We start from the raw sequence: 19,480 nt of genomic DNA, 5'->3' as shown, positions 1-19,480 counted from the left end.
TACCAGGTGAATGTGTAACTGGGCCATTTTCTTCACTATAAAAATCAGCCTCATAAATTTATTGGACTCCAGATATTTTCCTGTTCAGTGAAGTGGAGAGGAATTGAGCAACATCTCTTTGAATGTATGAGTGTGTTTGTCAGTCGAGTCAACCTGTTGAAGCTGACATTTCAGGGGCGGGTCACATGTGCCACCCATTGATCCTGGAAACTGCACTGTCGTACAGTCTGTCAACACCAAAAACCAGTTTGTTTGAGCTCCATGAGCTAAACATCTACACCACAGGAAATCCACAGTAACTGATTTACTAATTTCTTTTTAACTTGCTGTGACTCTGGTATTAAATTTGGATTTTTGGCTTGCCTGTGAGGAACTTATGTTGAGTGGAAATGAAGACAAAGTCATGAGAACTTCAAGTGCCTGCTGCCAGGGTCCTCCATGTTTCCACACCTCCTCTTTTGTCAGGTAATGTTTATGTACATTATTAAGATACAGCTCCTCTTCCTTACTGGAGTACACTGATTTATTAAGAAAGAAATCTGTACTGAAAACAGCAGGGAATAAGAAATCCAAATTGTTTTACCTTAGTCTATATTGTTGCATAGCTTCATTAAGGTTCAGTATCACACATTATGTAATGTGTTTATCCATTTAGATATGTCAAAATCACTGATTAAAACTTTTTTTTTTTTAGATCAATAACCTCCCTTTAAATCATGTTTATAAAAATTTTAAATATTATTTTATAAACTTGCTATGATGTGATGTTTTTATTATTAATCATATTGACTCTATGTTCTCACTTTTTTTTTATCATTTGGTGCCTTGTTTCAGCCTTCTTTTTTTTTTATCTTATTTTGTGATTGTTCAGATCATTATTATTATCATTATTATTATTATTATTTTTCATTGTGAAGCACTTTGTAAACTGTGTTTTACAAAACTTGCTACACAAAGTTAAAGCTAATAATAATGATAATACCAATAACCTATTGTTTTTTGTTTTTTTTTCTTTCCTACATGCACTAACCATCCATTCATGCTGCAATCATCCTGTTCCTCATTACAAAGGTGCTTTATTGGGTTGACATTTAGGGACTACGCAGGTCACTGGACTAATCAGAAGTCTCTGAGCCAGCTGGAAAAAGGGCAGAGTGTGGCTATGATGGGGTGCACTGGCTCACCAACAGTGTCTAGGTACAGCACACTGTGGAGTTCAGATAAGGCTCAGCTGGGACTATGGGGTAAAATGTGTTCTAAAAAATATCCACCACAACATTATATCACCACTACCAGCCTGTGCCATGGAAGAAAGGATGGATTCATGCTGTTTATGCCAAATTCCAACTCTGCCATCAGCATGTGACAGCAGACTCAAGAAACTACTTTTTGTTCATCCATTTTTGGTCGTTTTGTGCCACTGCAACTTCATCCTCTTGTTCTGGGCTGACAGAGGAGGATCCCAGCTTGGTTCTCTGCCACTGCAGCCGTTCTGCTTCAGTGCTTTACAAGTTGCATGCTCTGAGATGCTCTCCTGATCCTCACTGGTGTACTGAGCTGGTGTTTTTACACACTTTTGCCTGTTACCCTGAATGAGTCTTGTTATTCTGCTTGGGTCTCTCTCATTAATGGGGTGTTTTTGTCGACCCTAATTGCTACCGACTGGGTGTTTTGTTGTGTACTGCGCCTCTCTCAGGAAACCGTAGACTCTGTGGTTTGAGAAAAGCTCAGCAGGACAGTGTTTTCTGTGATGCTTGAACCAGACGGGGCATCTTACTCATTGTCTGGAGGGAGCTGTTTGCGTAATCAGAGAAGTGTGCACACTGTATGTGCACAAAACTCTTCCTTAAAGGTGCGCTATGCAAAATTGCATATAATTAGATGGTTGTCTGCATTCATTCATTTATTTATTTGATAGGGACAGAGCATATTGATGAACATCAGGATAAAACAGAAGATGTAAACATGCCGGAGTTTGCAAGATGCCAATTTACATCTGTCGTCCCTGCATTGCTTTTGTCAGTTGAGTCTAAACGGTCTGCGCTTCAACTGACCCTCGGCAATTCTGCATAGTGCACCTTTAATGTTGTTTTGCGTAATGCACCTTTAATTTACAGTGTGATATCACAGCTTGATGACATAAAGAAACCATTCAGAAAAGCCCAACCCAAGAATACATTTATCATTTGTGTCATGTGCCTGTGTGTGTTCACAGTGTGAACTCTATTGCTATTTACAGTTTCCCAGAGCTGTGATAAAGGCAAGCTGATTGCTCTATTGTAGTGAGGTATGATTTAACTCAAAGGTGTGTCTCAACAAGAATGTACTAAAATGTTTACTTAAGGATTATTTATTTCTTAAATGGATTAAGTGATATGTTTAGTTGACTGATTGAACAGAAAAGCAGATATCGCCTCAAAGATATCATAGAATTGCTACAAGGGCCTGCAGTCTATACCGTGAGATTTCCTAAGATGTGCAGGGTGGCTTTTTTTTTTTTTTTTTTTTTTTTTTTTTAAGGTCTGGTTTCCGTGTGATTTATTTCTTTGACTTTTTCCCCCCAAACTTTGTCATATGTGCTGACTGTCTCATTCGATGTAATTCAGCTAAGGCCTGACAACTGCACATTTATTTTTATGAAAACATTAAAGGCCTTATGTTATGATGTTTCTTGCACAGAGGGAAGAACAGCAAGACAGGCGCACACGTCAGACACCCACTCTGGGTCCAGTTACTGGTTCTAGTCCTTCTACTCATAGGTAAGCTCTGACGTGAGAATGACAATGTGTTTCAGAACACACACTTTTGGAGATAAAAGATGAAAGAGATTGTACACAGATGGACAACAAAAGGCTCACCCTCTGTCTGCTATTCCAGGTAACATCTCTGAACATTTTAAACACTAAACTGTCCCACATGTCTCACATGCCTGTCATTCAGTGATAGTCATGTAATGAACACACACACGCACACACATACAATTGCTCCAAATATAGATAACCTGCTTGTCTAGTATGAGTAGTCACTGTTTCCTGCAAGCTGTAGTCTCTTTGTTGAGCAGATGGAAAATATAAATAACCTGAAAACAACGAGAAAGAGATATTCTGATAACATTTGCAGTAAGTAGCTCATACATACTTACTAAAATGTGTCACAATAATCACTGTAAAGTCTTTGTTTACTTGGTATTTCTCCTTTTGTCATTGCTGGATGAAAGAAACTAGAAGAACTGGAAATGAGGAAACTGTTTCCTTCTCTTCCTACAATGAATGGAAAAAGGAACAGCTAAAAAAAATTGTCATGTCATAATTCCTCTTAGTTGGCGACTATATTGTCTATACACTTCGGTGTATAGAAAATCCACAACAACAATTATTTATGTAACATCCATAGTCTTATCAGTGCAAATGTCAGCAAATACAGCCAGGAGCTGCATCTCACTCTATCACAACCTATACCGATATAACACAAGTCTACACAACAGTCACAATAGTCGCCTTCCTGTCTGTTCCCACACTGCTGCTGGTGACCGTACCAGTGGTTACACGTGTCATAACTCCACAGTATATCAGTGGTTTCAAACATGCTCCAGTGTCCATAATCCATCTTTTAAAATGGTATTATATTCAAATAAATGATGCAGAGAGATACTTAAATGGAAAAAAATAATGACTTAAAAAAACTAAAACTGTTAAAACTGTGTCAAATTTAAATACAAGCTAAAGATGCACTATGCACTATGCTGAGGGTTTGTTCAAATGAGAACGTTTAGACTCTACTGTGTTTTTACCAGCTGACTCTAAACGCCTGTCCATTTGTACATCAGCCGTCTGCAGTTTTGCATAGCACAACTTTAACGTTTTAATGCCGACGCTGTCTGTGATTCACTCTACAGAAGGAACCACAACACAAACATTCAGTGAAACTCTGCAAACAACAGTCAGTCCTAATGTCACAAACAGTGCTAAATGAATAGTCTCACTGAAGGTGAATGGGTAAGGCATAACAGATGAAGACTAATGACAGGATGTTTATTGTGCTCCATAATGGAACGAAGGATTGTCACTTGATGGTGCTCCACAATGCAGGAGACATACGGTACACAGAGCAACATGGAGCTAAACAATGTAAATAAGGGGTGAATGCTAAAAGATGCACTATGCAAGACTGCTGAGGGCTGATTTATTTGAGAGCCTTTAGTCTCCACTGACAGAACACACGCAATAAGCACACAACCATTAAATTACATGCTTATTCTTTTTTTTTTTTTTCCAGTTGAGTCTAACGGGAGTTGCAGTTTTGCAGAGTATAACTTTAATGTTTTAATGCTCATGCTGTCCACCATTCATCCCACAGAAGGAACCACAGCACAAACATTCAATGGAACTCTACAAACAACCGTCGAGCCCAACGTCACAAAAGGTACGAAATGACTCGTCTCACTGGAGGTGAATGGGAGATTAAGTCTAAGGACAGGATCTTTATTATTCCCCATAATGGAGCTGAATGCTTGTCACTTGGTGGTGCTGCACAATACAGGAGACATATGGCACACAGAGCAATCTTGCAGCTATTTTTGTTTATTTTCTACTTCTTGTAAACAGTATATTCTGTGTTTATTCCTTACAGCTGTGTATTACATGGTGCAAGTCTCTGTGGATGTGACTGGAGATGAGAGAAATGAATCAGACATTAGCATCCTGGTATGTATGCTGGGATGTGGGTAACTAGTCAAATAAGTGGTGGTGGGGGAGTGGGAGGCACTGGGTAACTGGCAATACGATACTATTGCAATATTTTACCCTGTGATAACGATGGTATCACGATACAGATGATTCTGTGATATGTGATATGTTGATCACTTATGATACATCATGATAACTGAAGAAGAAAAAAATACCCTGGAAAAGGGTTTTTTTATATTTTGTCTCACAGCTATACAGCTATAGTATCCTTTCTATACATTCTGATTTCTGCCTTTTTCCCTATGTTATTTATAACAAGCATAATGTTCCTTTTTTCAGCTCCGTTATGTGTTTCATCATCACCTGGAGAGATGCATCCTCCCCAAAGATATAACACCAAACACCACAAGCTCAGAACCTCGCCTGGACACCACATCTGTCAGCCCTTCGTATGATCCAACACACAACACGACAACATTGTTGCACAGCTTCAACTCAACTGTGACACCTGGCAACTTCACCACAGCAGCTCTGATTCAGAACTACAGCCTGACGACAGCCCCGTCAGCCAGCTTCAGCACGGCGACCACGCTCTACAACGGCATCAGCATGACTACTGCCTCAGAAAATGACACCACAACACACACTGGGTATCACTGCAATGACTTTCTTGTGTACTAAATGAATGAATGAATGAATGAATGAATGAATGACTGTGAGCTGATCAAACTTTTCCACAGTATGGGCCACAAAATAGATATTTTTAGGATGACTCCATCCGAAAATAATTTTCGTAGTTGTCATTTTTACTTATGATTTTATTTATTTATTTATTTATTTTTTACTGTGACATTTCTTTTTATTTTAAATTTTCCATGTGTGACAGTACCAGTGCTTTGTTCTACTACTTAACTAACATACACAAACATACATACAGACCCCTGTAAGACCCTGAGCATCCCTACATCACAGCCCACTGTCAACTGACTTTTCCTTCATTCATTTTGTTGTAATTTCTCTTTCAGTGACATAGATGATGGTGAAATGTCTGATATCGACATATTTCAAGTAAGAAACATTTTCATGTGTACAAGCGTGTTGTAGAGTGTAGAGAAGAAACGTGTGAGTAAAGACAGATTTATCTGTTTCAACAGGGAATTGAAGTTTCGTGCTTGAAGAAAACTGCAATAAGGTCAGTGGATTAATGATTGTCAGATTTTCTATTATATGTTACCTCAAAATAATTAACTCTGCCCCTCTACTTCATACTTCAGGAGGACAAACTGCAGTGTACTGCTAAAGCTGAGGGAGCCCGTAAATCCATGTTGTATTCTCAAAACATTGTGTCTGAGAGGGAATGCCTCCAAGGACATCCATGTGGTGGGTGAAAGAGTGGAAAGAGTGGGTGAGTGTTGTATATTCTGAAATGTCAATAGTGATCCTCCTAAGAGATAAGTTTGCCAACAAGGGGCTCTATCATTGTGCAGGGAGGCTGCCTCGCAGAAATGACTTCATGGAGTGCAGTAGCTTGCCCAAAGAACCCAACACATGCATTGCTACCGGTCCTGTCAATGCGTCGTGGTAAGCTCCTATGTGTTCTGTATTCCTCTTAAACCTCTGATCAAGGAGGGCTCAAAAGATACATGAATATTTTGTTTAGCTATTGTAAATTGCTGTTACTAGTGCACAGGATTAAGATATGTGGTTGACAGTTGAAAGTTGTGCCATATATTTTGTAATATTTTACCCTTGTACTCATTTCTTGTATGTGTGCAATTATTTTACCACAGTGAAGAGTTTGGGTCTGTATATGTGCCTCCTGGAAAAAACTCGACACATTGTGGTAAACCAGGTGAGATTCAGATATTCATCTACAGAACATTCAGAAAGTACTCAACCCCCTTGAAGTATTTGATATGATGCTGTGATACAGCCTGAGTTCAAAATGGATTAAATTAGGATTTTTTATGTATATACTGGCGAGATCAAGATGCAATAATCTGTAATGTTAAGGTACAACCAGATTCCTCTGAATGTCTTTGCGGCAGTTCTATAAATTGATTGGAATGCATCTGTGGGCAGTTCTTTTGACTGGACATTGACTCATAACAAAGTACAAATCAAAGCAGAGACTGTATCCTGATGTCCAAAGAACTTTATGAAATCAGAAACTGAAATGTATGGATAAAGGTATAACATCAATCTCAGTGGGCTCCATCATCAGGGGCTAGAGAAATATTGAACTACCACGAATGTTATTAGAAACAATAATTCAGTCAAACTCTGACACCCAAGAACATCTCTGACAGAGCTGAGTCACAGAGTTCCTCATCTGTGACAGAGGATCTTGCACCAGGTGGCTTGTAAGGATAGAGGGAACCTTTCACTGATCCAAACAGGCAATCTTGAGGAGAGCCCATTTAGGTAGCTGTTAACAGTTACTCCCCAAATCCTGCTTGGTTGAGCCTGAGCCAATTTGTAAAAGAGGATGGGAGAAATTAGAAATAGACACATTCCCCCTCACTTGATCCCGAAGAAAGCCTTTTGCTAAAATGTTATCCAAAATAAAAGGACAATGCATGTGTACATTTTCCCCCACCATTTTTTTGGAGACTTTTAGCAGCCAAGACACTCAAGGCTATAATCACTGCCAAAGGTACTTCAAAAAAGTAATGATAGAGGGAGGTTGGACAATTGTGTTTGAATGACACAAAATTCTTAATGCTTAGTGTGTCATTGTAGGGTGATTTGTGTCCGATTATTCACAAAATTCAATTTAGGCTGCAACACCACAAAATTCAAGAGGGCTAAGTACTTTCTGGAGAATTAAAAAAAAATGTAGTTTTCCATTTAAAGAAGTTATTTATACTTTTTTGTGGTTTTGCTGTTGTTCTATACACATTGCCATTTGAACACAGTAACCCAGACATACTATGGTTGTGTTTCAGTTGAGATGAGAGACTCTTGCAGCTGCTCTGCCTACTGCAATGGAACTGGTAAGAGCATTATCACTTAACAAAAACTGTTTTTAATCTCAGTAAATATCTGAAATTATATCTTTTGTAACAAAACATAACTTGTATATTGTTAATATTATTTCTTTCAGCTGCGTACTATTTTTTCCAAATTACAATACAAGACCCCTCAGTTAACTTTTCATACGTCTCATCTTTGGTGAGTTCCTGTGGATACATGGGTGTGTGTGTGTGTGTGTGTGTGTTTGTGTGTGCACATATAAGGTATGTAAGCGTGCATGTTTTATGCATTTGTGTATTTTCTTAGCATCAATTGTTGCTTAAAAGCATGTACCAATGATCTCTTTATTCTCTGCAGGTTTCTTTGCTAAAATCCCCACGACCCTGCTCTCCAAACACAACGTATGTTATGTCATTACTGGAGTGTATATGAATCTGTTTGTATTGGGTAAATCTATTTTGACAAAAATAATAATAAGTCCTGGTGATGTTCCTTTGCAGCAACAGTTCATGTCCATTGCCCATCATTGCATCTGAATATCAGGTAAAGAGTTTTCCTCATAAGCTTGCTCATATTCCTTAAGCTTTCACATTTTATTCTTTGTGTATTAACCGGATCAAAATGAATCCATATTTTATATATCAAAGGATTTGTAAAACTGACAACAGACCAACTTCAGCATGACTGTTTAGTTCTCTTTTACAGTATGTAAGTAAGCTATGACTTGTCTGTGAAGTTTCTTAGTGATTCGGGTCATTTTTAAATCCAAGGAGAGTTGATTTGTGGGCAGCTGGTCTTGTTTGTAGGTTCCTGAAGACATTTCACCCCTCAGAGGCTTCTTCAGCTCTGATAGCTCTCTGGTGGAGAGTCTTGGGTATTTGACCTGTGTGGGATCATTATCCAGGTCATTGATACCACTGGCTTGTTAGTGCTCATCCCTGTTGTGACAACCGTCTTTAGTGTCGGTGGAGTCATCTGAGCACAGGGGTGAACGATGGGTGTTTGCGTCACAAGAGGCCAAGAGTGAATGGTTCAGTTTCCTGGGAAGGGATGACAGGACGGCACTGTAGGTTGGAGATAAACTGTGTGTGAGACAGGGGAGGAGACAGATATTATAAACTATAAACCTAGGGAGGTCCAGGGACACGCTCCACCGAGGAGATTTATTTTGCTCCTGACATCCTGTCATGTGAGCTTGATATTACTGTTCACTGAGTTGACATGTTCTGTGAAGGCTTGCGCTTCTTGGGTTTTGATTTTTACCCATGTGCCCACCGCATATCTAAACCAGTGGATTGGTGGTACATGTAAGTGGACAGTGGACATTGCAGCTGAATAGAAATCCAGCTGTAACAAGGTCACATTAAAGGACACCATGCTTTCATCCAGGCCCAGTTTTAATCCTCGGACCTTGTTCCCACACTCCAATGGAGTTTTGAACACGGTGACCAAAGGAGATAAGATGGTAGCTAAATGTTTGGGAATTTTGTAAGTAAACTGAGCTGCTGCTGATAATGGGCCTGAGTGTTGGGCTCCCTCTTTGTGAATCTTGTGGAGCCTATACATTTATGGGATGTTGTCTCCAGGATACAGGAGTACAAGAGTTGTTCATGACTAACAACTACAGCCTATGGCCTACTTTTCCCTGTATCCACTTCCTGTATTGCCCCAGTGTTTTGTCTGTGTTAGTGTCACTGAGTAGTGTGGTGAGTCTGTCAGAACTGAAGAAGCTTCTTGGATGAGAAGTGAAACATTTTCAAGAATCTACAAAAAACTCCAGTTGCCCTCGATGCAACTCTCCTTGGAAAATCTATGACTTTTATTGATCTCTATCAAATAGTGACCTCTAACTGGCCAGCAGTCACATTTTCACAATAGAGATGAGACAACTAGTCAAGTAGAGCAGAGATCCAACAGAAACATATGGCAAAGAGGTAATATATCACCTCAGACTGGCAGCTTTTGCAGCTTTTTAGATAGATAGATTGGCTCATTGGCTCATGCTCATTGCTGTTTATTCTTACACTAACTTCCAATTCAGTTATAACAATAAGAATGAGGCAAAGTTTAAACACTGACATGTACCTAAATGTTTTAAATTTGGCACCATCACAAGCTAAACAATTTTCTCATGCCATGTTTCATTTTCACACAGGATGCTCATTTGACCTGTGGGACCACGACAACAAAGTGAGTCTCCTTATAATTTCACATTTACCTGTGAAGGAGCAAAACTGCTATGCACTGATGCATTCAGATCATGACTGAAGTCTTCTTTCTTGTCCTTTTGTTTTTCTAGTCTGAATGGCTGCCTTGTGGTTGTAAGCTTCGCCCGTGAGATGCCTGTGTGTGCCGTCTCCACGGCCGTGATAGCTCTGTTTCATTTAGAGGAAAACATCTCTTACAATGGAGAAGTAACTCGAGCAGGTGGGTACACCAGTCTCACAGACACAGCTCATTGCTTGTGTGTAGCATCTGTTAATGCAATACCCTGTAAAATATAACATTTGTTTTTAATCTTACATGTCACATAGCAATTTGTGGGAATCCAGCTGGCAAAAACCCCCTGAAATCAAGCTTCACATGGCTTTTCTTAGGCGTAAAGCCCTCAGAGTTTTGTTTGGAAACGGCTGCAATTGACTTCCTCAGATGGTTTGTATAATTTCCTGACATTCCTATGTTCTACATCAACTGGACTAAACACCCCTTTAGACACACTTCCTTTAGACACTGGGCATAATGATCAATCATTTCAAGGCACAGGATGCCTCACAGGATATTGAGCTTAACAGAACATTTCTACATGTTGATTCACTTCCAACCTTGATATGTTCTCTTCTCTTTCCAGTGCCAAAGGAAATAGTCTGTGCATTCTCCTGACACAACGCTGTAATGCGAAAATTATACCACCACCCTTCACTACATCCAGCCCAAATGTGACAGCCACCACTCTGAGTCAAACCTCTGCACAACAAAACACCACATCCGCCAGTGGAAACACAACAGCTGTAGGCTCCAGCCCCACCACCATTATTACTAATGTCACAGTGACAGCACTGCCCAACGTCACAGTGACGGCACTGCCCAATATCACAGTGACGGCACTGCCCAACGTCACAGTGACCGCACTGCCCAACGTCACAGTGACCGCACTGCCCAACGTCACAGTGACCGCACCGCCCAAGACCACTGTAGCCACCGGAAGTACACCGACTTCTCATATCCCATCTGCACATCCAACAACAGCCAACACAACAGGTTTGTCATTGTCACACAGGACAGCACCCCAACAATGATATCTTTATTGTTAAAGATATCATTATTGGAGAGCACTCCTGGACTCTCTTGGACTATTTTGAGGATTCACCTCCAAGTATTTAAGATATGTAAGTGTGGGCTTAGGGCGTATTTGCTTTCACATATCATATATTGTTTTTTCCTTTTCCACAATCGTCAACGACCACAGAAAGTGCTGAGGGGCAAGCCAACGCTCTGCTCGACCTGACCAGAGATGTGTCCAAACTCAACTCCAGCCAGGTGGACCAGCTGGTGTCTAAGCTGGAGGAACTTTTGGCGGGGCCCACTGTCAGTCTGGCTCTGGGAAACACTTCCATCCACATTGTCAGCAATCTGCTGGATGCTTCACCTGACACAGTCGCCGACTCCTCCAGCAGGTTAGCTCCGCTGAACTAAACGATTTGTTTTGAATGAGCATTTTGAATTATTGTACTGTGCATTGGTAAAAAGTATAGAAAGGATGACTGAGCAGCCTAATAAAATGCAGCTTTATTCATATGCACAAAAACAATATAACCATTTGTGTGTCAGGATCATAGGGATTGTCGATACAGTGGGGTTGAAGCTGGTCCTCGAAAAAGATGCTGAAACCATCCTTTCCCAAGCTCTGGCTCTGACTGTGAAAACAACAGATGGCACTAATTTTCCAGGAACATCTTTTTCCATCTCAGACCCCAACACTGTCGAGGTATGGCACGAATAGGACACGGTTTATCACACCTGCAATAGGCAAACCTCACATCATGATGCCAGTACACAAAACACAAGTAGATTTATAGATGCCAGATTCAAAAGTGCTATGAGACAGATTGTTATACATTTTAGAGACCTTAAAAAATTTTGGAGGCTCTGGCAAAAATAAACATGATAAAATGAAGTTTCAGGGACCAAGACCAGGCATAACATAATAATTGCACTTATAAAAGCTTTTTCAGATTAGCATAATTGTCCAAATGTCTTAGGATGCCATACATAATTTAAGATCCTGTAGGAAAAATGATCCTATAAACTGTGCAGAGTCTTGAAAATCACCTCTGAAATCTCAAAAAATAACTATTTTGTCATAACGCTTGCATCAACAAATGGTGTGTCAAAGCACTGCCTTGCATCACAGCCACATATGGACTTAACCTGCATTTGTATATTTTAAATTATTCTGTGTATAGTATGAGAATTGAATGAATTGTTGAATCTCAAGTGCAAGTCCTCATTGCAATCTCTGAGGGATTTAGCCCTGTTCCCCCAAATCAACATAAACTGTGTGTGTGACGTGCTGCAGGTCCGTGGGGATCCCAGGACGAGGAGGAGTGTGAGAAAAGAGTCCATCCCTCAAGGCTCCATCAGGTTGCCTCCTTCTCTCACACAGGACCTCACCTCCCAGGAGCAGCAGCTGGCCTCCAGAGTCCAGTTCAACTTCTACCAGAAGAGCACCGTGTTCCAGGTATACAAGTATATGCAATACAGGGTGTCCATAAAGTCTCTTTACAATTTAACAAATTTATTACAAAAGCAAATGAATAGACAAATCTGTGGAAATTATTACAAAATGAGGAGTAGATGCTGAAGTTTTTTTTTTTTTTTTTGTTTTGTTTTTGCCTCATTTAATTCACCTCTATATGGGCACCATTAGTTACACGAAGCACATCAAGACAGTACACAATTTCTTGCCATGTTCGCTGTAGCATAGCCTCATCAATGGTGGCAATGGCATCAGTGATCTTCTGCTGCAGTACACAAATGCAATGTGATTAAAAACTTTGATAACCACTGAGTACATAGAACAAATCTGATTAACATATCTCATCAATTGCTTTTGTAATAGATTTTTTAAATTGTAAATAGACTTTGTGGACTCCCTGTATATCGCACTTCCCATTCAAAGCAGGATTTGCATTACTAGCTAAAGTGGAGTAGGACCACAGAGTTTTTGCCTGTATAGAAGAGAGAAGAGACTTTTTATTACACCTGCACAAATTGTTTATTTTTCCTTTTTTTTTGTCTCTCTTAATCATTTTATCATCTATTCCTTTGCTTTGGTTTAAACAGTACACCAAATTTAACTGAAGCAGGCAAATGATCACTGGGACAGAAATTTAATTTAAAAATAAGACTGTTGTGATATTAGTCACATCTGCAATTTGAACTGAACACGTCACCAAAATGTTCAGCATCTTCTGCTGAATGCAATAGCAACTGTGAAGCAAACTGATGGGTGTTTTTGATGTAACAACCGCTGGAAGCCAAGGAGGTACTTTCACTCAATACAAAGTCAACAGAGAGCGATGAACTGTGGACTATTTGTGTTCCTTCTCTTTTCCAGCATTTCACAGCATGTATGAAAAGGTGCAAGACAAAAGTGTTCCTGAAAGTAGCTGCATGTGTGAATAGTGAAAATCAGTCGCAGTGCCTGAAAGTTTATTCCAGTAGTTTACCAGGAACTGTGTGTGAAAGAGGATTATGTGATGAAACTGCTAAAAACTGTATCACTGCATTAACACTTCATACTCTTGTGTTATTTTCCCATGGTCATGCAGGACAGGTCGTTGGGAGAGCGCAGGCTAATTAGTGGGATCCTTGGGGCGAGTGTGGCCAACCTGTCAATTACAGGACTGGAAGACGATGTTATAATTCACCTGAGAAACACAGAGCCCATTCCAGTGAGTCAGTTTCATGCAACCTTCAGGACATTGTTAACTCAGTGTTACAGCCTGCAAAAATAAATTAAATGTGAACATTTACTGCATTAGGTGGGAATAACTGGCTATTGGTCACTAAAATTAACAAAACACTGTTGAATCTGAATTTTCATGCATCTCTTTGCATGTGCTCTGATCCTGCAAAACTGAAAAACAGACATAAAAAAACCCCAAAAGCTTTAGAGAAAATGTGGCACCAATCAACACTTGAACTTTAAGTGCAGGCAATTAAACACAGCTATGAAGAAACACTGGTCATTCCGCAGGAGCCGCTTTACAACTCAAGCATTGACCAGAGGCTCAGATAACCTGTACCAGCCAGCACATTTTTCTCTTTGTACCATTCAACAAGGTAGCCCTGCAGGGAGCACTAAATGCAACATGAAACCAGCCTCAAAGTGGAGAGATAAGCCGATCACTAGCCGGTCACTAGCTGTGGCTCAAAATAGAGGAGAAACAAGAACAAAACATGACATGACTCAGTGGTCATAAACTGACACACAACTGTTTTGCATTCTCCAAAATCACAGGCTAATTTTGTGGCGTCGTGTGTTTTCTGGGACTTTACACGGAATGGTGAGTTTTCTACCACTGTCTATCACAATATAAATAAAACTAAATGCGCTCTGATGATGGCATGACTGAACTCTGCTTACTTTGTACGAGTAGATGGGTCAGGTGGTTGGAACCCAAATGGCTGCGTTGTCCGAAACAGCACCGATAATGAGACGGTTTGTGGCTGCAACCATCTAACCAGCTTCGCTATACTGCTGGTAAGACAAGCTCTATGGTGACTTTCCTTCCTCCATGTAGCATTTTCTTTTTATGATACTGTACAGTTTTGGTCAAGGACATTTCAGCAGGGCAAATGTTAACTGAGATAGGGATTTGAACCAGGGCCCTCCAGCTTAAGGACATCCGACATAATCCTTAGCACCACACTACTTCTGAGAGCTGTTTTGTTTTGTTTCTTCCCTCTGACAGGACCTGTCTAGAGATCCTATAACCAGTCGCCTCCAGGCCACCATCCTCACCTATATCACATACATCGGCTGTGGAATCTCTGCTATTTTCCTAGCTGTCACCCTCCTCACCTATTTGGCCTTTGGGTGAGTCAAAAAGCCACAAGATACATCTCACATGTAGACTGTAGATTAGCGGTAACCAAACAAGTCCTCGAGAGCCTCTTGTCATGCAAGTTTTTGCTCCAGCTCTACTCTTGCACACCTCAGCCAATCAAAGCCAACCCACTCCTATGCACATATTGTTCAGGTACACATGATGGTATCGCAAATGCAGATGCGAAACAGGTTAAGCTTTTCAGAATGCCCTGTTTTAAGATTTATTTTTGAAAACAAAGACAATGGTAGTTTTGCCAAATTGACAGGTGTATTAAGTGACACACTCCTAGAAAAAAAGTCTGACAAGTGCCAATTTCACGGTCATCTTCACTGCAAATGACCTGTTCATTGAGAAGACACCCCTGAGGTGTTTCTAGCTCCTTTAACCATTTTTATCCCTGCAGGAAGCTGCGTAAAGACATTCCTTCCAAAATCCTCATCCAGCTGTGCCTGGCTCTGCTGCTGCTGAACCTGGTCTTCCTGGTGGACGCGTGGCTGGCTCTCTACCCAGAAGCCGTCGGCCTCTGCATCTCCACTGCCTGGTTCCTTCACTACTTCCTGCTGGCTGCCTTCACTTGGATGGGGCTGGAGGCCATCCACATGTACCTGGCTCTCGTCAAGGTCTTCAACAGCTACATATCCCATTACATGCTCAAGTTCTCCCTGGCTGGCTGGGGGATCCCACTCATTGTGGTCATTATCGTTATTGCGATTGACAAGGACAACTATGGTCTTGTCACCTATGGGAAGTTCACTGACGGCTCTACGGATGACTTGTGAGTTCTTTGTCTTTTCTGTGAGAATTTTGCAATTAAGTGCATTAGCCAAACATATTAATCAAGAAATACATCATCAAGATTCATGAAGAAACATTTTCTCCATCAGCTGATTCACTTTGATTCTCTCCCACAGTTGTTGGTTGAAAAATGACATTGCCTTCTATGTAGCAGTGGTGGCCTATTTTTGTGCCATTTTTCTGTTCAACTTCATCATGTTTGTCGTGGTCATGGTCCAGCTGTGTCGGATAAAGAGGCAGAACCCCCACAACATGCAGCACCGTAGTACGCTGCAGGATGTGCGCAGTGTGCTGGGGATCACCATCCTCCTGGGCCTCACCTGGGGCTTTGCCTTTTTTGCATGGGGGCCTGTTAACCTGGCCTTCATGTACCTCTTTGCCATCTTCAACTCTTTGCAAGGTGAGCTGACTCGTTTAGCTCTAGTAGAACTGGGCAGTATACTGATATCAAAGTGATATCAAAATTGACAAGATAGTGCCTGGGATTTTCAATTTTCAATATTGTAATACTATAATGTCAGTGTTTTCTCTTTTCCTGGTTTTAAAGAGATGAAATTAAAGAAGGTAAACTTATTTGACTGTTGTAGCTGCTTTATGAGTTGCTTGGTAATCTGATTTACATTATTAAAAATATGCTGTGTGCAAATATTGTATGAAAGCAACCAACAGTCCAATAGTCATGCCTACAATATCAGTACAATATAAATATCAAGGTATTTGGTCAAAATAATCTTGATATTTGATTTTGTGCATGTTATTCCACATCAACAGCTAGAAGAAGAATTTGTCAGTTTATTTATTAAGGTTTTATTTCTGATGCATATTTTTTGGTGAGGTGCATCATTAAAAACTGTAAAATCTATTTTTTTTTTTTTTGTTTGTTTGTTTGTTTGTTTTGTAGGCTTCTTTATATTTGTGTTCCACTGTGCGGTGAAGGACAACGTGAGGAGGCAGTGGAGGACCTACCTGTGCTGTGGCAAACTGAGACTAGCAGAGAACTCAGGTCAGAGCTGTTCACTGTCAAACTTGCAGCCGCCAAATCAGACTGGCAGCTCCTATGAATATGGAGATCCTGTTCCTTCAAAGCAAAAGAGGAGAGGATATTAGATGTGTTGTGATTGCATGGAGTTGTACGACGAAAGTTTTTTGACCTCATCAAAATTTGTTTTCGCAGAATGGAGCCGCACAGCAACACAGAAGACAGCTAAGAAATCATCAGTTAACAGAGCATCGACTCTTCATTCTTTCAAATCGTCCCAGTCCAACAACTCCACCAGCTCCTCCTCCTTCCTGGTCAGTGACTCCTCAGAGCAGACCAGCGGCATCGGTGAGCAAAGGAAATCTGACACTGCAAATGTTGTTTTTCAGCATCGGTTGTATTTGTAATGTTTTGAAAATCCACTCTGATGTAAGGGAATGCACAGATCACTCTTCTCTGATTCACTGTCATTGTGTTGAGATAACTGTAATGTGCAGGAAAGGACATGTCTTACAAGAGCTGCTTATAGAGCCACAATAGACCTTTTTCACAGCAGCCATTTTGACATGAATAGCAGAGTAAACACAGGACTCATTAATGACCATTAAGGTTCTGTTCCTTTAACCCTTTGAAACCTGGATGGGTGTCAGATTTCTTGTTTAAATGCTGTGTGAATGTGAATGTGTCTGAATGCAGCTTTTCACAAGCATTTAACCCTTTGACACCAGAGCAAATTGGCTTGATTTCTTTCAAAAATATGGAGAACCGGTGTCCTGACAAATAGAGATACCTCTCAGAATGACCTACCAACACGATGTGCGCACATGCAGAGCGAAAAAAAAATTTTCAGAGGACACGCCCATAATTTTGAGCTACCCGTGATCTTCTACTTCTATGGTGACAGTTGAAAGTGCGGTTTTTGACAGGTAAATGAAATGAAATTAGAGTAGATTAAAATGTTATCTCTAAAATTAAAAGAGATAAAAAAATCGAAAATGTCTTATTTTTCAGGTGTTTCAAATAGTTTATACAGGTAGTAGTCCATTCTGATAGACATTTCCTATCTGACAGAATGTGCTACTCTACTTATAACCACATTTATAGAGGCAGTAGGTCATTCTGATAGATATTTGCTACCTGACAGAATGTGCTACTCCACTTATAGCCACATTTATAGAGGCTGCATGTCTGCTTCTCACACATATCTGACCTGAATCGTTACTAAACAATGTTTTTTGCTAGGGTAGCGCAAATTTTCAGAACACTGGCAATGAGCAACTTAGCGAGAAAGGACAACCGGTCTCATGTCATGTTACTGATCACTGGCGTTAAACTGCAACAAGTTCAGAGGATAAAAGGAACATCCTTTGTATCCATGCAACAACAAAGCCCTTGAAATAAAAAACAGTGCCCCAGATGTGTTTTTCAAATACTGTACCGCTTCCTCAAGTACTATCCTTGTGTAGCACCTATACCAATGCATTATATTTTGACAATTACTCGCAAGCAATTATCAAATTTCATTCAGTTTGAATGACTTGATGAAGAAACACAGATTGCTGCCATTTTGTGGGGCGCTCAGTCAGTTTGACAATACTTTTACATGCATGGTTTGTCATAAATTTTTCACATGCAGTGACTCAGTAACACTCTGTTGCAGGAAGTCCACTTGAAGACAGAGTGATCACAGCTGATGAAGAGCCAAACTCGGACATAATCCTTAATGAGCTCAACAACCAGTACAGAAATCAACAAGCACACTGATCCAAGAAACTGCGGGGAACACCCTGTTTGCTTTCATGCCTCAGTACTGTACTGAAATATTTGCATATAACTGCTGTATAAATACATAGTAATTAATGCCACAACCCTCTGCATGTCAGGTTGGTTCATGTTTACAATGACTCGGAATGGCCAAGGAAAACACGTCTGTTCTGGCTCGTTCTGTTCTGACGTGGCAACACACATCAGTCAAAGGCAGCACAAGCCAGTGGGAAGATGTGATACGTGATAAATGTTGTACCCAAAATTAAGTTTCTGAACAGTGACTAAACAAAGTCTTTACAAATACCACTTTAATGAAAATAAGGTCCTTCAGAAAAGAGAACCTGAAAAAAAAGTGTTCAGAAGCCTGCCCAGGTATAGCTGTATTTTTGTGACAAGATTAAATTTCTCAAGTATGAACTTATAATGTCAAACTTTAACACAATGATGATGTAGTGGTGACATTCCAAGTTTGGTGTTTTTCACTTCATAAGCTACTTGAAGATAAATTTGCTCGTCGTTCACCTGGCAGTCATAATTCTGCCTCAGGCCAGATGTTGAGGGACTTTCTGCACAGCAGTGGATTCACACATCATGCTTCACTTCTCATGCAAGACTTGCTACTAATCTAAGTGCAAGGTCAATCTTCCACACTGGAGAGCACAATTACAAAATGTGCTCAACTCTGACAGGGAGCGCAGCAAATGCTGAAACTTGTCCACATTTTAAAAAAAGAAAGAAAGAAAGGAAAAGACATTTTGCATTACATATAACATTTATGAAATTATATTGCCTTAGTTATAACTAAGTCACATGTATGACTGCTGTACTAATTAATAAATTCTTTTTAATATGTTCGTGCAATATGATTTGCAGCATAGCAGTTAATTTAGTAAATAAAAAATACTTAAGTAAAACTCCTTGTTGACAAATGTCTGTTTACAAAAATAAAACATTCGACCTTTATGCAGCTTCAGCGTTTGCACCACAACCCCTGATTTTACTCACTTAACTGACTCTGTTCTACTGATTTGTCACAAATTATGCACGCCATGATCACTCAAATAGATACAGATTTATCTTTACCCACTTGTGTGCCATGTAGCTGTTCAGGTGTCATCGCCATGTAGCATGAACCAGTCTGGGTGAGGTATGTTTGTGTGGTC

At 40.2% G+C, this 19,480-nt stretch overlaps 1 protein-coding gene across 2 annotated transcripts; it reads left to right on the top strand.

The window, feature by feature from the left end:
• Window positions 1-212: 212 nt before the first annotated feature.
• Window positions 213-18,676, top strand: LOC115371788 (adhesion G-protein coupled receptor G2-like). Of its 2 annotated transcripts, XM_030069312.1 has the most exons (30): window positions 213-465; window positions 2,680-2,759; window positions 4,357-4,422; window positions 4,630-4,703; window positions 5,025-5,335; window positions 5,711-5,753; window positions 5,840-5,877; window positions 5,960-6,090; window positions 6,173-6,266; window positions 6,476-6,537; window positions 7,634-7,681; window positions 7,792-7,859; window positions 8,019-8,062; window positions 8,162-8,204; window positions 9,817-9,851; window positions 9,961-10,088; window positions 10,196-10,313; window positions 10,510-10,919; window positions 11,128-11,335; window positions 11,490-11,646; window positions 12,238-12,399; window positions 13,493-13,615; window positions 14,185-14,230; window positions 14,324-14,427; window positions 14,639-14,763; window positions 15,180-15,551; window positions 15,688-15,971; window positions 16,473-16,574; window positions 16,746-16,898; window positions 18,211-18,676. In XM_030069312.1, exons 1-30 carry the CDS (start codon window positions 377-379, stop codon window positions 18,312-18,314), a joined length of 3,822 nt encoding a protein of 1,273 aa, XP_029925172.1. In that variant the 5' UTR covers window positions 213-376; the 3' UTR covers window positions 18,315-18,676. The 2 variants fall into 2 exon arrangements, with proteins under 2 accessions (XP_029925172.1, XP_029925173.1); XM_030069313.1 differs by lacking the exons at window positions 213-465; window positions 2,680-2,759; window positions 4,357-4,422; ... (2 more) ...; window positions 5,711-5,753; window positions 5,840-5,877 and having other exon boundaries at window positions 6,020-6,086.
• The last annotated feature ends 804 nt before the right edge of the window (window positions 18,677-19,480 follow it).

This window comes from Myripristis murdjan, chromosome 14, assembly GCF_902150065.1.
Source record: "Myripristis murdjan chromosome 14, fMyrMur1.1, whole genome shotgun sequence".
Lineage (NCBI taxonomy): Eukaryota > Metazoa > Chordata > Actinopteri > Holocentriformes > Holocentridae > Myripristis > Myripristis murdjan.
The sequence above is the reverse complement of the archived record's forward strand: the minus strand, read 5'-3'. Positions and strand labels throughout refer to the sequence as shown.